Below are 19,124 nucleotides of genomic sequence, written 5' to 3'. Positions count from 1 at the left end.
TATATATATATATATATATATATATATACTACTCAAAAGAATTTAAGGGTCAGACGATATTTTCGACATTATTTTCAGAATGTCAATTATATTAGCTAGACCATAATGTCACGCATGGTATTGTTCCATTTTGACGAAAGTGGGTCTAAGCAACCCATAAATGAATTAAAATCCACTGTCATTGACACTGTCGACTAGTTCTAATGGCGAAAACATGCTTACATTTGCACGTAATTAGGGCGAAAGCGAAAGGTCTGCAAAGTGCCCATAACTTGCTTTTTCACAAAGCGCTTCATTTGCACGCTTTGCACGTGTATTCCATGTTCCCAATGCTGAATTTCCGTATAATTGGAGCTTGCGTTCGTGTACGGTGCACACTCCAAATTCGACAATGGTACGACTTCAACTGACTATCGAAGATCGAGGAAGGGCTATTGCTTGGCTTCAGGATGGCAATACGCAAAGAAATGTTGCTCTGAGACTTGGTGTCAGTCAGAGTGTCGTTGGCCGACTGTGGCAACGGTACCAAGCAACGAATTCTGTTCGAAATCGTCCACGTTCGGGAAGACCCCGAAGCACTACAAATAGAGAGGACCGCTACATCACCAATATGGCTCTACGTCAACGAACAACCACTGCACGCCGATTACGTGACAATCTGCGGACTGCGACTGGAACTCGAGTGTCTGATCAAACCATACGCAATCGTCTGAGAGCCAATAATCTACGCTGCCGTCGCCAGGCTGTTCGACCACCACTCCTACCACGTCACAGAACGGCTACACGTCACTGGTGCACGCTTCATCTGCGGTGGCAATGTGTTCAGTGGGGTCGAGTGATGTTCACTGATGAGTCCAGGTTTAGTCTCCAGTTCAACGACGGTCGGGTTCGTGTCTACAGACGTCCTGGGGAGCGCTTCGCTGACGTTAACGTTAGACAACGTCACCGGTTCGGTGGTGGCAGCGTCATGGTGTGGGGCGGCATCTCTATCCACCACAGGACCCCCCTCTATGTGGTGGATGGCAATCTGAATGGAATCCGCTATCTGAATAAGATTATCCGGTCGTTGGTTCTCCCAGGCCTTCAGCAGATTGGCGGCGGGGTAGTTCTGCAGGATGACAATGCCAGACCCCACCGCGCCAGGGTGGTAACGGACTTTCTCAGACAACAAGGTATCGCCAGGATGGATTGGCCAGCATATTCGTCTGACTTGGCCCCAATAGAGGACTCCTGGGACGAATTAGGCAGGAGAGTTCGGGATAACCATGCCCCTCCGGCCAACCTTCATGATCTGGGTCAACTTCTTATGGCAGAGTGGCAGGCCATTCCCCTAGAGTTCTTCAGACGTCTGATCAACAGCATGAGGCAACGATGTGTCGAGTGTATTCGCGCCAGGGGTGCATTCACACACTATTAAACGAACGTTCTAATGTGTAAAATCCATGTTTGACAACCTTCAACTTTGACAGCATGTCATGTGACTTTCTTGTATACAGTGACGTTTATTTGTTTTGTTTTTTGTAAATATGGAATAATAAATAAAAATGTTGGTGTAGTTTACATCATCAATCTAATACACTCTGAAACTTATTTGGTTATAAATTTTTGACCCTTAAATTCTTTTGAGTAGTATTATATATAGATAGATAGATAGATAGATATACGTGTTACTATGCAATTGTTGTTACTCACTGGGATTGGAAAGTTGTAGCAGTGCTCAGCGGGATCTCCTTTGCACCAGCACTTGCAGGTATTACCCAGAAATGCGCCATTTGGACAGGACCTCTGTGCACAGTCTACACAGAAAGAGGGGAAATCATACTAGTAGCAGTAATAACAACTTCAATAGTACTAGTAGCAACAACAGAATAATAGTAATCGTAGCAGCAGCAGAAATAATAATAATAATAACAATAATAATAATAATAAAAATAATTTAAAAAATATAAATAAAATAATAATAATAATAATAAAAAATAATAATAATAAAATAAAATAAAAATTAATAATAATAATAACAATAAATAACAATAAATAATAATAATAATAATAATAATAATAATAATAATAATAGTAACAGCAATAATTGCAGCAGCAATAACGTTACCAGCACTGGCAGTAATAATAATATTGGTAGTAGCAGCAATAAAAATAGTAGAAACAGCAATGATAGTAGTAGAAGAAATATTAGTAAAAATAGTAGCAGTAGTAGTAGTAGTAGTAGTAGTAGTAGTAGTAGTAGTAGTAGTAGTAGTAGTAGTAGTGGTATTGGTAGCAGCAGTAGTAGTAGTAGTAGTAGTAGTAATGGTACGGGCATGGTAATGGTAGTAGTAGTAGTTGTTGTAGTAGTAGTAGTAGTAGTTTTTGTTCTAGTGGTAGTAGTAGTAGTTGTTGTTGTAGCAGCAGTAGTAGTAGTATTAGTATTAGTATTAGTAGTAGTAGTAGTAGTAGTAGTAGTAGTAGTAACAATAACAGCAGTAGAAGAAACAGTAATAGTACTAGTGACAACAATACTAGTAATAGAAATAGTAGTAGTAGTAGTACGAGAAATAATAATAATAATAGTAGTAGTAGTAGTAGTAGTAGTAGTAGTAGTAGTAGTAGTAGTAGTAGTAGTAGTAGTAGTAGTTGTTGTTGTTGTTGTAGAAGTACCTGCAATAGTAGTAGTAGTAGTAGTAGTAGTAGTAGTAGTAGTAGTAGTAGTAGTAGAAGTAGGAGCAACAGTAGTAGCACTAGCAACAATAGACGTAGTAGCAGTAGCATTATTTGTAGTAGTATCAGCAATAATAGTAGTAGTAGCACTACTACTACTACTACTACTACTACTACTACTACTACTACTACTACTACTACTACTACTACTAATGATAATAATAATGTAGTACTAGTATCATTAATGACAGTAGTAAGAACATTAATACTAGTAGTAATAGAATCATTAATGACAGTTGTAAGAACATTAATAACAGTGGTACTAGCATCATTAATGAAAGTAGTAAGAACATTAGTAATAGCATCATTAATGAAAGTAGTAAGAACATTAGTAGTAGCATCATTAATGAAAGTAGTAAGAACATTAATAGCAGTGGTACTAGCATCATTAATGAAAGTAGTAAGAACATTAGTAATAGCATCATTAATGAAAGTAGTAAGAACATTAGTAGTAGCATCATTAATGCAAGTAGTAAGAACATTAATAATAAATAACAGTGGTACTAGCATCATTAATGAAAGTAGTAAGAACATTAATAACAGTGGTACTAGCATCATTAATGAAAGTAGTAAGAACATTAGTAATAGCATCATTAATGAACGTAGTAAGAACATTAGTAGCAGCATCATTAATGAAAGTAGTAAGAACATTAATAACAATGGTACTAGCATCAATGAAAGTAGTAAGAACATTAGTAGCAGCTTCATTAATGAAAGTAGTAAGAACATTAATAACAGTGGTACTAGCATCATTAATGACAGTAGTAAGAACATTAATAATAAGGGAAGCAGCAGCAGCAATACTAATAGTAGTACTAGCATCATTAATGAATAGGTGTGCAACGATACGGTCAAAACCGTATTGCGATATATTGCGATATAAGAAACCGTATTGCAATATAGTTGATATTATTTAAATTTAATATTTATGCGGGTTTTTTTAATGAAAGCAGAAGACTTAAACTGTTTAATGATCTGTATGTGTTTGGCCATATTATATATATATATTTTTTTTAACATTTACACCAGTAACAGTAGTAATCTACTTTATATTGTGATTGCATAAAACGAGAACCGATGCTTTGTCATGTAACTCCAGAATTAATAACGTTACAATCCACAAGGCATGTTATTACGTTTCAAGCCCATACCAACTCACAAAACCGTTTTGTGTTTATTCTGAGTACAAATAAAAATGTTTATTTATATATTACCATCAAACTGTGTGTGTTAAAACTAATTGTTTTTAATACAGAGATGGATGTGTCTAACGGAACAGCAAAGGAGAAACAACCACAATTCTACTTTTAAACTCTCTGTACGCCATTATCGATTTCTTCGGAGTACAATTATCAGTGTACTCTCACGCTATTCCACGGTTTGGTGGTGTGTACTCATCTTAAAGAAACTAGAAAAGACATATATTTGGACAACGAAATGAGATGGAATCATTTGCACCCAGCATTGTTATTACAATTTCTTAGAAATACTGACTTTTATTCTAAAATTTAATTTGACCTATTTGTGATATTTATATTTTTGCAAAGTTCTATACACTGTGTTTTAATTTAACTTTTGAATGTTTACACTCATGTTGATATCATCACTTTAGTGTTGCATGTACCATAGTTTCACACCCAGTAGCCGATGTATTCTTCGTGCTGGGGTCTCGTTAAACATATATTCTATTCCATTCAGATGATAATTTATTCAGAAACGTTTTTGTTTCCACAACATTTTTTAAGTGTTATTATGAATGGTATGGGTTTAAAACTTAATAATATGTTGTTGTTTTTTAAATTCAGTTTTAACATTACACACTAACATTCCAATTGATCAGATCCTTTTTGCCACAAAATGTAATTTCATTGGGTAGACCCAAAAAACATTGTACTAGCTATACAAAGACAGTTGTCTGCTGCTCCATCCCAACACTCATAACACATTCTGGAACAGTCATTACGTCACTCACGTGTGCATGGGTATGCTAAATTGACGCTTTTTATGTCGAGCCAGCTTATATAGTTGACACCAATTTTATATTGGAAGTCTTTCTGAATGGTTTCAATTCCTATCTGTTTAAAGCATAATAGAAGTAAAATTAATAGTTTCATTTTGTTTAATGACTCCACTATTATACCATAATTTATTATTCACAGTCTATTGGATGTCAAACATTTGGTAATTTTGATATATAGTCTTAGAGAGGAAACCTGCTACATACTTCCATTAGTAGCAAGGACTCTTTTATATGCACTATCCCTCAGACAGGATAATATATGTCACTGCCTTTATTACATCAGTTGTGGATCACTGGTTGGAAAGTGATATAGCCCAGTGGGCCTAAGAGCTGTGAAAATATAAATATCACAGGTAAGTAAATTTATAATTTGGGATAAAATTCAGTATCTTTTAAAAAGTGACAGTGTCCACTTTGAGGTGGGGGGGGGGGGGGGGGGGGGGGGGGGGGGGTCCTTCATGGATGTGTCACAAAACTATGTCATTCCTCATGCACTGCCTATAGGAGGACTGCCACTCTCCCAGGACCACCTTGGCAGAATGAAGCTTGTTCGGTAACAGTACACTTCGATTCGTGTTTCCAAGTTGAATACATACGTTGGCTAATGGCATTCTATGTTTAAAATCAGAGGAAGATACATTAACCTTGGACTGAGCCCAATCCAAAGCAGACTTGGCAGCTGAATCTGCCTTTCCATTGCCCCGATACTAATATGGCTACGCACTCAACAAAATACGATGTCTTTATTGGCAATGAATAAAAAGACGCATTCATATAATTATTCTAATTAATGTCTTCATAGTCAACTCTTGATCTAACTAACGATCTATATATATATATATACTGTGTTATAGAGCATACTATTTCGGTCTGTTTCTCATTCTGTATTACCAACAACTCAATGGTGTAGCCAGCACGAGGAAGACGAGGGGCTTACCTCGTCTAGAATTTCCACAGATTTATTTTATTTTTCCAATGACACTGATATTTATTTTACAGGTCTGTGTTTGTCTCGACATGTTTTTCTCTCTGGCTACGCCCCAGCAACTTTTAAAATATTGAGAGCTTTTAAGCCCTCCTTTTTATCATATTTTAGGAGGGGAACAAAAGACAGCTTCCTGTAAAATAGAACTGCCAAAAGTTTTGATCTCACCCAGCACTCAGAGTTTTGTGCAGAAACAGCTGTGAATCTCGGTGGAGACCTCATTTCTGGTAGAGTATATATGCATACAGATTACAGACAGTCTTTGACTTTCAGAATTTAAATCCATCGTTAGTTGCCCATTGTGGAAGTTTATTCAAGCAAAGCTGCAACTGACGTTCAATGTTTGTTTTGTTTAGCGACACCACTAGAGCACACTGATTTGTTAAGCATCGGTTGTTCAATATCAAACATTTTGTAATTCTGACATATAGTCCCAGAGAGGAGATCTGTTACATTTTTTCTATTAGTAGCAAGGGATCTTTTATATGCACCATCCCACAGACAGGATAGCACATAACATGGCCTTTGATATACCAGTCGTGGTGGAGTGGCTAGATGGAGAAATAGCCCAAATGGGCCCACTGATGGGGATTGATCACAAACCGACCGCACATCAAGCGAGGGCTTTACCACTGGGTTACGCCCCGCCCCCTGACGTTCGATGAGACTATCGTCCTTCTTCTCCATTCAAGCTGTAGTTGATCATGCTTTAGATTTGGTGATAAAAACCGTTGTTACAGTCAAGTCTTCTTTGTAACCCCAAAGCTTGACAGCCCAGTGTTGTTTCGTTTGGCCAGTGCTTTATCCTGGCTTCAGCGTATGGGGGGGGGGGGGGGGGGGGGGGGGGGGCAGGATTGCAGTATGTGCTCTGGAGACTGCGGTTCTGTTTGACATGGACATGTAACAAACAACCAACAGCAGGTTTTAAACACCGGGTGATGTTGTTGATTTTCACAGACAGTAAACTTACCGACAGGATACGACCTTGATGTACAACTACCTATCGTGGGTGAATGTCAGAGGACCATACCCAATCTTTAAAATAACAGTAAGTCGACCTCTTAGGGGCATGCGATGGATGTCATCTAAAATTCCATACTTCTATGTAAGATTTATACAAAAACAAAATACTGATACCAAGTGCTGATTTTGGATGGAAACTTTCCTATAAAATGTTTCAAATCTAGCAAGAAAGTCAACAATGCTAGTCTAGGTCTGGATCAGCATTGCACATTATTAAAGGGACATTCCTGAGTTTGCTGCATTGTAAGAAGTTTCCTACAAATAAAATATTTCTATGATTAAACGTGCATTTAAATATATTTTCTTATTTAGGATATCAGTTTCTGTGTATTCAATGTGTTTGTGGTCGTCTTAATATTTGTAAGAAGCCGAAACTGGATTTTGTCTTCAGATAATGTCTTTCGTAGGAGAAAAAAACATATTTTAGGAAATAAAACGAAATTTAACCTAATACAAATATTAGAACGATCAGAAACACGTTTAATATACAGCCACTAATATTTTATGCAGGGAAATATATTTGATATGTAATTACAATCGTTAAAACGTCTGTCAGTCAATAACATCTTAAAGCTTGCAGAAAACTCCGGAACGTCCCTTCAAGCTATTTGTAAGATACAAGATAGCAGACAAGTCTATGATTGATCATTCGTTACCAGGTTTGGTGATATGAATGATAATTCCTTTCCTCCAACCAGAAGGAAAGTCATCATAAATCCTGATTTTGTTCTATAAAATATTTAAAGAACCATCAACAATTATTGAGCTAAATGTAAATTGAAAATGAAAATAAATTCCATCTGTTCCTACTTCAATATAATGGGCTGTACAGAAAACATTCTGCAATTCCTCTACATCGAAGGACCTGTTGTATACATCAACATTTTCAGATGTACAATTAATAGGCTGCTTTTTAGCATTATTTCTCAAATATAAGTAGAAACATCTGTATTGAAAGCAAAATATGAGTTAAGAGAACAGTTGTCTGCCAGTGCACTGGAAATGTCACAGTGAGACGTGATATTCATATGACTAACAGACAAATGATGAACAGTATTACTGGATTCGTTTCCCTTTAATCTTACGGGTTCTATTCCAGGGAGCTTTCACAGATGTTAGAGAATTCAGCTTGGAGATAATTTCTTTCTCTGTTTGATCTCCCTGCGAGCTTTTGCCCTAGCAATGCGATATTCATTCAGGTTATCTCTGGCACGTTTGAACCTCTCGAGAATCCTGTTTCGCACTTTGATTGCATCGTTTCAAGTATCATTCAACTATGGTTCATTAGAATGTTTTCTTACGGTCAAAATCTTAGGAATAGTTTCATCTGTAATGTCTTTCAAAATGAAGTAACCAAAGAGATGTGATCATTTACATCAGTAATCTCAGATTGTTAAAACGAGAGCTGCGCAGATGCTCAAACTGACCTCAGTTTGCGCTCGCCAACTCCCACTTTTGAAGTGATGGATGTTCACCATTAGCCCAAATAAGGGTCTGGATCAACTTTCCTGGAGAAATCAACAACACGTGAAGGACTACAAAGGGATTCGTACAAAACACATACAATGAACAAGATACACCTAAACCAAACCATTCCTAAATCACAATGTACCTTACCATTCGAGCCAACATCTGTGATTGCACGTTGTGTTCAACCTGTGCCTGGAACATATATTGAAAAAAGAGAGAATACATTATCTTCAGCAAAAAGGGGTTTTGACTACGGACCCCCCCCCCCCCCCCCCCCCCCTTGCACATGTGTCTTCTTACTAAAAAGTACACATTTTTACTCGAAACGTACAAATTGCAGTTTGCAGAGCACAAATAAAAAAGTTTATTTTCTTTATAAAGTTTGTTTTGTTTAACGACGCCACTGGAGCACTGGTTAATGATCAGTTAGTGGATGTTAAACATTTGGTAAATTTGACGTATAATCTTACAGTGGAAATGAGCTACATTTTTCCATTAGTAGCAAGGGATCTTTTATTTGCACCCACTGTAAAGCGCTCGCCTTCTGTGCGCTCGGTTTAGGATCGATCCCTGTCGGTGGGGGCACTGAGCTATTTCTCGTTTCAGCCAGTGCACCATGATCGTGACGTGTGCTATCCTATATGTTGGATGGTGTTTATAGAAGATATCTTCCTACTAATCTAAACTCTCTCTATTTCAAATTCCGTTTTCTCAAACGTCACGCTATCTCGAAGGAACAAGTGGGTTCTCAAAGTAATGTAAGTGTGGGGTGTTTATCTCGAATTTCGACATAAAGGTGCATACGTTACCTCAAATGACCTATGTGATTTACGTATTGACTATATTTTTCCACGAAGTTGAAACATATTGTCAGGTATGTTGCTGTTGTGTTTTTGTGAGGGTTTTAGGGTTTGGTTTTAGGTGTTGTTGTTTTTTGGGGTTTTTTTTGTACAAATTAATAAAATTATTTAGAGAAACAAAAGACATTTTAGAAGAATGTTTAACTATCCACACAATTCTAAAGAGGGCAAATTAGCCGAGCTCCCTAAAACGCTTCGGTGGCGTCGTGGTTAAGCCATCGGACCACATGCTGGTGGGTACAGGGTTCGCAGCTCTGTACCGGCTACAACCCAGAGCGAATTCTTAGGGGCTCACTGGGCAGGTGTAAGGCCACTACACCATCTTCTCTCACACTAACAACTAACCAACTAACAACTAACCCACTGTCCTGGACAGACAGTCCAGGTAGGTGAGATGTGCGCCCAGGACAGCGCCCTTAAACCTCAATTGGATATAAGCACGAAAATAAGTTGAAATAAATAAATAAATAAATAAAATAGGAGCGATATATGTTGTGTGTTTGTTGCCATTTTGAAATGAAGGTGCTCAGACACGTATTTTCAGGTCATTTAGTTGTACAGTCTGGATGATGAAAAAAAAAAAAAAAAAAATCATTTAACATGACTTCTAGGATTATGGTAGCCCACTCCCATGGCTAGTGATATTCACTGTTGGGCTAGTACATAACTACTAATGTCATGCCCGACGGCTAGAGACAACAAGTGGAACCGCCTGTGTACTGTTTAAATTGAAATAAAATGAAAATCACCGAATAGTGCATTATGCTCAAGTAGTCATACGGCACGCCAAAAGACGTTACGGCGTTCCATGTCTGTTTATTGTATTCTCTGTGAAGTTCCGTCGGGATCCAGCGCCAGTTGATTCTGACGAAGTTGTCCCTGTCAGGGCGGGTGTGTTCGTGTATCATTCCTAAAGCGTGGCCCAACTCATGGGCCACGGCGCGTTTCTGAAACATTAACAAAATTGTTCTTGTTAGTGGTGGATCTAGACATTCCATTTATGGGGGGTGGGGTGGGGGGGGGGGGGGGGGTGATATGAGGCGGAATGACAATTGAAATTTGTGGGAGGTTTCGAGGTGATCGCAAAAAATAAATTAAAAATTAATATATAATAAGATTATAACCGTCGCAAAATTTATGGAGGGGGTGGGGAGGGGGGGGTGGAGTTGCCTAGTGGTAAAACGCTCGCTTGATGCGCGGTCGGTCTAGGATCGACACCCCGTCGGTGGGCCTATTGGGCTATTTCTCGCTCTAGTCACTTCACCACGACTGCTATCCTATCTGTGGAATGGTGCAAATAAAGATCCCTTGCTGCTAATGAAAAAAATTTAGCGGGTTTCATCTCTGTAACAGTGTCAAAATGACCATATGTTTGACATCCAATAGCCCATTATTAATAAATCAATGTGCTCTAGTGGTGTCGTTAAACAAATAAATACAAATTCAACACATTTTATTTACGGTTATATGGCGTCGGGCTTATGGTTAAGTACCACAAACAATATTGAGGGAGAAAACCCGCTATCTCCACTTCATGAGCTACTATTTTCGATCAGCAGTAAGGGATATTTTATATGCACCATCCCATAGATAGGATAGCACAAACCACGGCCTTTGATGTATCACTCGTGGTGCACTGACTGGAAGGAGAACTATTCCTGTTATTCTCAATGAATAGCGTGGCTTGTTTTAAAAGACATTTGCGGCCAAAGTCGAAGTCATCAAAATTGCCTTGCCGTGATGGAAAATGTATTTAGTAAACTATTTAAGGTACCAAGGCAAATGGGGGCACCATGACCATTGAGGATAGACCAAAGGCAGAGGAGGAGGACGTAAAAGATAATCATAAAAAAATCATAAAGAAATGTTTTATTTAACGACGTACACCACACATTTTATTTACGGTTATATGGCATCAGACATATGGTTAAGGACCACACAGATATTGGGAGAGGAAACCCGCTGTTGCCACTTCATAGTCTATTATTTTCGATTAGCAGCTAGTGATCATTTATATGCATCATCCCACAGACAGGGGACGGGGATCGATCCCACACCGACAGCACATCGAGCGGGCGCTGTACCACTGGGCTACGTCTCGCCGTGGGTCTGACCAGAGACCGATTTCTTGTTTAGCCTAAAGGGATATATTTCGTTTGTCCTGCTATATTAAAGATTTAATAGCAGGACACATTTTCCTTTACACAATTCGAGACAGTTAAAGTGTGGGCACTTGGCAAGCTAGTGTTTGATTCCATGACTCTCTATCTCGTGTCTCGTCAGCTACGCACGAGAATGTTTTTTGTGTTTTTTTTGCACAATACGTCATTTGTGACCATCATAAAGAGGACTGCTACTCCCAGACTAGTTTACATTAGTGTATTAATCATTAGCTACTGAATGATATACACTTGGTAATTTTGAGAGGAACCCATGTACACGTGTTCATTAGTGGCAAATGAACGTTTATATGCACATCCCTCAGATAGGATAGCACATACCACGGTTTTTTTATACACCAGTCGTGATACACTGGCTGGAACGAGAAATATATAGCCCAATGGCCCACCGAATGGGTTCGATCCTAGAGCGGCCACGTGTCTGGCAATTACTTTACCATTTAAGAAAAACTTCTTTTTTTTTTAAGAGTTTATATATATTTACTCGTCAAAAAAAAAAAGTAGGGGAACTCTAATAAGAATGAACAATTGCCAACATTGTAAGGTATATTAGCTGTGGGGAATGGTTTTATGATAAGAGTGAATTAACTGGGCAAACATTACAACCGGTAGTTCAGTATTACAGTAGGTTTTATGACCACCAACGACCTTGGGGTCAGAAGTGAAATTTGAAAGTCGACGTTTTATAATCAGTAAATCGCAAATTCAAATAATAAAAATGACTAAAAACAAAACAATAACAAATGTATGATCAAGAGAATGAAAAACGATGGATAGAAATAATGTCCCACAGTGATTAATGGATCTTCCTGGAAAATCGACAATGACACCCCACGCACGTGTACGGAGCAACTACGTGATGCACGTGCAAACTATGGAATGTGTTTCGGTGTGTTCGTAAACAGACCTGAACGTTCTTTACTAGGATGTATTTGGTCTAAACGTATTTTCAGTCTAAGAGTTGATATTAACATATATATATATATATATGGTATAGGATATATATATATATATATATATATATATATATATATAACAGCATTGAATATAACATATATAAAGGTTATTATATATATACTGAACAGCATTGGTAAAGGTTGGGGGGGGGGGGGGGGTTGTTGTTTTTTTGTTTGGTTCAGTGTATATATGTATACTGAACATGGATTTCGAAACGAATACCTGAGCAATAAATGTTTTTGTTGTGAGAATATTTTGTCTATGCGTTTCTTTTTTGACAGAATATATATATATATATATATATATATATATATATATATATATATATATATATATATATATATATATATATACTCTTCAAAAGAAGAAACGCAAAAACCACATTGTCGTAACATTTGGAGAATTGATTTAATTATTGAATGGTGAGTCCGATAATTACCAAATGTTGCAGGATTGTTCACAATTCACTCTAGTTCATTGTGAGTAAGTGATAGGACACACCACCAAGGTCAAGGTCATCTGGAGTCAATACCGGGTGTGGCCTCCGCGTGTGTTGACAACTGCCTGGCACCGCCTGCCCATTGAAGCAACCAGAGTACGGATGACGTCCCGGGGGATGGTAGCCCACTCGGCCTGCAAGGCTGCTGCCAGCTCGGGCAGGGTCTGGGGCCGTGGTTGTCGCTGTCGGAGGCGTCGGTCCAACTCGTTCCATAGATGCTCAATTGGGTTCAAATCCGGTGATATCGATGGCCAAGGAAGGACATTAATGTTGTTGTTCTGTAGGAAAGCCGTTGTGAGACATGCTGTGTGAGGCCTGGCGTTGTCATGTTGGAACACTGCGTTGGCGTTGGCCATAACTGGAACGATGTGTGGCCGGAGGATCTGGTCAATGTAGCCCTGTGCATTCAGGTTGCCCTGCACGTGGACCAGGTCAGTTCTGCCAGTGTGTGAGATGGCTGCCCACACCATGACACTACCCCCGCCGAATCTGTCCACTTCCTGCACGCAGTTTGCCGCATAACGTTCACCACGACGCCTATACACGCGACATCTTCCATCATGACGTCGGAGCAGAAATCGGGACTCGTCACTGAACCACACCTGTCTCCATCGCAGTTGAGGCCATTGTCGATGAATCTGGCACTACTGCTGTCGGAGTCGACGGTGTTGTGGTGTTAAGATGACACTTCGAACTGGACGGCTGGCACGAATTCCTACCTCACGTAGGCGGTTCCGTACGGTCTGGTCGGATATCCTGCGCAAACCTGGTATTGCTGCGGCTGTGGAGGTGGCAGTAGTCAATCGTTCCCGAAGGTGGCGTACCCGGATGTAGCGGTCCTGCCCGGGGGTAGTGTCCCGTGGTCGACCGGATCTAGGGAGGTCACGTGTTGATCCATGTTGCTGGTAACGGTCCCACAGTCTGGAGATGGTGCTTGGGGACACATGGAATGCCCTGGCAACGGCCGTTCTGGATTCGCCTGCGTCTAGTCGGCCGATGGCATTGTTTCTCTGCGGTTCACTGAGACGTGGCATGTCCTGGATTGTCAACTGTCGGCCAGATACAGAGGCCAGGCAAGCGAACACCCTGCACTTTTATACTGTCGGTGTTCATGTTGCACGTGCAGACAACGCACGTGCAGTGGTGACATGGTTTGCACGTGGCTGCGTTTTTGCGAATATTCACATTTTGGAACTTTATTGTACAGTAGCTGCGTTTTATCGAATGTAACCGTGGGAATGTGTTTGGGACATGCAATGACCTTATATTCACAAAGCATGAACCGGTAGGAAACATAAAATCGGAGTTATAACCCATTTGTACCCATTTGCGTTTCCTTTTTTGAAGAGTATATATATATAAAACTTACGTTAAAACATGATGACAGAAGATACACCTTTTGGTATGGGATTTTCATCGATCCGAAGTAAGATGCACACCTACACAGTAAAACAAATTTTGTTTTGTTTTTAAATCATTCACTTGATCAATTATACCATACATCCTTTCTCATAGTACCCAGGGGAGATAAGCCCAATATTACTTTCTATGATAGGTGGCTTTGGAATCGCTACCCATACAATGTCCAGCTTTATGCTACAATGTGTAACACGAGGAATTTAACGACATTTTCAAAAGAGTGATTCTTAAAAAACTAAACAAAAAAACAACAAAAAAACAACAACAACAAACAAACCCAGAAAGAATAGCAAACATTTGCACTGTATCGCGTACCAGACAGGTTGAAGGACCATAACACTGTTTAGTTATCTGAGCTACATGAACAGAAATGTTTCAGTGAGTGGCACATTCGACAATCTGAATGAGAAAGCCATTCACCACAATCAAGCTCGTATCTTTGCACAATGCAGAGTCGAATGGGCCAGGTCAGTTCTGCCAGTGTGTGAGATGGCTGCCCACACCATGACACTACCCCCGCCGAATCTGTCCACTTCCTGCACGCAGTTTGCCGCATAACGTTCACCACGACGCCTATACACGCGACATCTTCCATCATGACGTCGGAGCAGAAATCGGGACTCGTCACTGAACCACACCTGTCTCCATCGCAGTTGAGGCCATTGTCGATGAATCTGGCACCACTGCAGTCGGAGTCGACGGTGTTGTGGTGTTAAGATGACACCTCGAACTGGACGTCTGGCACGAATTCCTACCTCACGTAGGCGGTTCCGTACGGTCTGGTCGGATATCCTGCGCAAACCTGGTATTGCTGCGGCTGTGGAGGTGGCAGTAGTCAATCGTTCCCGAAGGTGGCGTACCAGGATGTAGCGATCCTGCCCGGGGGTAGTGACCCGTGGTCGACCGGATCTAGGGAGGTCACGTGTTGATCCATGTTGCTGGTAACGTTCCCACAGTCTGGAGATGGTGCTTGGGGACACATGGAATGCCCTGGCAACGGCCGTTCTGGATTCGCCTGCGTCTAGTCGACCGATGGCATTGTTTCTCTGCGGTTCACTGAGACGTGGCATGTCCTGGATTGTCAACTGTCGGCCAGATACAGAGGCCAGGCAAGCGAACACCCTGCACTTTTATACTGTCGGTGTTCATGTTGCACGTGCAGACAACGCTCGTGCAGTGGTGACATGGTTTGCACGTGGCTGCGTTTTTGCGAATATTCACATTTTGGAACTTTATTGTACAGTAGCTGCGTTTTATCGAATGTAACCGTGGGAATGTGTTTGGGACATGCAATGACCTTATATTCACAAAGCATGAACCGGTAGGAAACATAAAATCGGAGTTATAACCCATTTGTACCCTTTTGCGTTTCTTTTTTTGAAGAGTATATATAATATCAACTCCATATTATATAATATCAACTTCATGTCATGCAATATCAACTTCATGTTATATAATATCACCTTCGTGATATGTAATATCAATTCATGTTGTGTAACATCAATTCATGCTATGTAATATCAACTTCATAATATGTAATATCAAATTCATGTTAAGTAATATCAACTTTATGCTTTGTAATATAAATTCATGCTATGTAATATCAACTTTGTTATGTAATATCAACTCCATGTTATATAATATCAACTACATGCTATGTAATATCAATTTCATGTTATGTTTTTCAGTTACTAACAATAATGAGATGTACAACGCAATTCAGAATATTTAAGTATTTCGTTGATTCCCCTTGCTATTGCTACTGGGTCCATGTAGGCGTCCAGATTAATAGGCATATCTATAGTCAGGTTCATACTATGTTATGTATTGCACATTTTAGTTATATCTGAACCTATTGGTTCTAAAATTGTACACAGAAGTAGTGTTTGTTTTCACAAATACCTTTTCATGTCGTCTTATGTCAAATCAAGCTAAACTAATTTACCCCCCCCCCCCCCCCCCCCCCCAAAAAAAAAAAAAAAAAAAAAAAACCACAACAAAAAAACAAATGTTAATGGAGGCTAGGACGAACTATACGTTTGGCGTTTTTTAAATAGCATATTTTATTTGTTTTATTTTTGGTGCATAGTTAACAGACAGCAAATGAGATTTACACTTCATCCAGTGAGCGACAGATATAGTTCTACAGAAACTAGCTATCCTTTCCTTTATTTTATTGTGTTGGCATCAGCATTGATTTGACTGTTAGGTGATGTAATATTGAAAGGCGGCCAACTCCAATAATGATGGTGCCATACCATGTAGTGTGTTGCCTCTCTACTGTTGTTTAAAGGGAGTTGTTTCTCTTTTTGGACCCCACGATAGAAAGATAAAATCAGTAGTGGAAAGATGTCATAGGGGTTACCCTCTTCTTTTACCGAAGAACGGCACACGTTGCTGTTTTTTTCTGGTCTAATTGCTACATAGGCTGATGTTTGTATGACATAGTTCAGACATTGTCAAATTTAGCTTGTGAGTGTAGACCCAGTTTATTGGTGGGGAAAATCTCGTAGCCCGTCGGATTAGCGACTTTAGGAATCCGGTAGTCGAAAGTGAATTTCTGTTGCAAAAACAGTCCTGCTAGTTCTAGCCTTCAGTCACGTTACAGTATTGCTTACCCTTTAGAGTTTACGAACTGGATCCAGTAGATGTGCGAGGGAGTTTTCTTGACGAATCGTACGCACGAGACGGTCTCCCAATCTTTCATCACCTCCTTTATCGTCTTAGTCTCACCCGGATCTGACAATAAAGTTAGCTTTTGTATAACGATACTTCAAACGCACATAGATTAATTAATCATTAGCTACTGGATGTCAAACACGCGGCGATGTTGACACTTAATCTCCAATTACAGCATGTGGACACATTAATCATCCACTATTGGACATCAGACTTTTGATACTTCTGACATGTTGTCTTTTGGTTTGGTTTCGTTTGTTTGACGACACCACTGCAGCACTTTAATGTGTTGATAATTTGCTACTGGATGCCAACGTTTGATCATTTTGGCATACAGTTTTCTGAGCAGACTTGCTACATATGTTTTTTTTTTTTTTTTTTTGTTGTTTTTTTTTGGTCACATACAGGACAACACATACCATAGCTTTTAATATACGCTCACTGCGACTGAGAAATCCCGCCCTCATCTAGGCCTAAATAAAACCACACAGATAGATGACGAACATAAGTTTGACGTCATTTCCTTTCAAAAAGACACTGATTGAGATTATATGATAAAAAAGATTATTACACTCGTGTTTTTCGGTATCGTCAATATAATATATACTCTGTCAAAAAAGAAACGCAAATGTGATAGGGAAAGAAGAAAAGTGTTTGATTTTACAAAATGTCGGGGTTTTGTTTACAATGTTGCTGAATGGCCATATTTGTTAATGTTCCTAGAATGGGACAGCATGCCCAAATGCACACTAAATTTGATGTTGTGCGACAATTCCAAGGAATCGGCGTGAAATGGTCAGCTTTTGGAGAATGCACGTGAAACTCGGGGAAAAGATTGGGATAGTGATGAGCACTGAAAGCTGCAATGCTCGCAATGATGCTTCATTTCCATTTCACCGTAGACGAGTTACAAGATGTCAACACAGCCTGCCGAATCAAAAGATTGCAATAGGCTGCCTCCAGTTAGGTGAATCACAGTCAGCAGTCGCACGCCAGATGAACGTCCATCAGATCACCATTTCACGTCTCTGGGACAGGTACTAGTAGTTTCAATCAGCTGAAGACCAGCCCAGAAAAGGAAAATGTTGCATAACAACTGCAGCACAATATCGCTACACCCGGGTCCTGCACTTGCGTCACCAAACTGCGACAGCAATGAACACGCGTACCTGGTTTGAGAAGGGTTTCTGCACAAACCATTCGGAACCGACTTCGAGAAGTTGGTTTACGGCCTAATAGACCGTATGTTAGCCCCGTCCTCCGACGTCCACATCGACATTTACGTGGTGCACGAATGTACAAGGGAGGGGGGGGGCGGGGGGGGGGGGGCTTGGGAAACGGGCAACGAGTATAGTTCAGATACGAGTCACGTTTCCGTCTACAGCGACGTGATGGACGACAACGTGTTTACAGATGAGGCAATAAAATTTGTTTTCCAACAACTGCATCGCACAAGTTGACAGATTCGGTGGAGGGTGTGTCATGATGTAGGGGGCCATATCATGCACTGGCAGAAGTGAACTTGTGTTCGTACAAGGCAACCTGACAGCTGTACGCTACTGGGATGCAATTCTTCGCCATCACATGCTTCCCATTTTGGATCGACAGAGAGAACTCTTTCATCAGGACAATGCCAGGCCGCATACGGCACGTGTAACAATGATTTCCTACAGAACGAGAGCATTAATGTGCTGCCATAGCCATCAAGATCGCCATATCTCAACCCCATTGGACATCTATGGGACGAGTTGGACAGACGTGTACGCCATCGTGACCCGGGGCCTCACACGCTTCCGCAACTGTTGCATGCATTGCAGGAAGAATGGGCTAGGATTCCACGTGTTCGACATAAGAGACTCATTCAGTCTATGCCAAGGAGATGTCATGCAGTGATTGCTGCTGCTGGTGGCCACACAAGGTACCGATTTCAGCGCCCTCGTGCGATGCTGTTTGGTGACGTCAGTGCATAGCACGAACATTGTCACATACTCATGTCAAATTTGACTGTGATACGATCATAAATAACGAAAGTATGCTACTTTGTATTAGAGATATAATTCCATGAATATTTCGTCTATCCTTTTCTTTTTTGACAGAGTATGTATGTATGTATGTATGTATGTATGTATGTAACACGTTATTATGTAATAATAATAATAATAATAATAATAATAATAATAATAATAATAATATTATTATTATTATTATTATTATTATTATTATTATTATTATTATTATTATTATTCAACAATTAGAACACGTTGTCCATTTAAAATCAAATATACATTTACTGGCTACAACCTTTACAATTAATTCCTGT

At 39.8% G+C, this 19,124-nt stretch overlaps 1 protein-coding gene across 2 annotated transcripts in view; it reads right to left on the bottom strand.

Annotated features, from left to right (window-relative positions):
- The window catches only part of LOC121385761 (zinc metalloproteinase nas-31-like), a 64,523-nt gene that overhangs the window by 28,458 nt on the left and 16,941 nt on the right, over positions 1-19,124 (bottom strand). Inside the window, exons 5-10 of one of the 2 annotated variants that reach the window (XM_041516530.1) lie at positions 16,744-16,864; positions 14,076-14,145; positions 9,820-10,017; positions 8,358-8,402; positions 4,685-4,787; positions 1,693-1,796 (exon numbers count right to left, since the gene is read on the bottom strand). In XM_041516530.1, coding sequence (XP_041372464.1) covers positions 1,693-1,796; positions 4,685-4,787; positions 8,358-8,402; positions 9,820-10,017; positions 14,076-14,145; positions 16,744-16,864 — 641 coding nt within the window. The remainder of the gene's footprint in view (positions 1-1,692; positions 1,797-4,684; positions 4,788-8,357; positions 8,403-9,819; positions 10,018-14,075; positions 14,146-16,743; positions 16,865-19,124) is intronic. The other variant, XM_041516531.1, reaches the window with a different exon arrangement.

This window comes from Gigantopelta aegis, chromosome 12 (assembly GCF_016097555.1).
Source record: "Gigantopelta aegis isolate Gae_Host chromosome 12, Gae_host_genome, whole genome shotgun sequence".
Classification (NCBI taxonomy): domain Eukaryota; kingdom Metazoa; phylum Mollusca; class Gastropoda; order Neomphalida; family Peltospiridae; genus Gigantopelta; species Gigantopelta aegis.
Note: the sequence above shows the minus strand (reverse complement) of the source record. Positions and strands in the feature narration are given on the sequence as shown.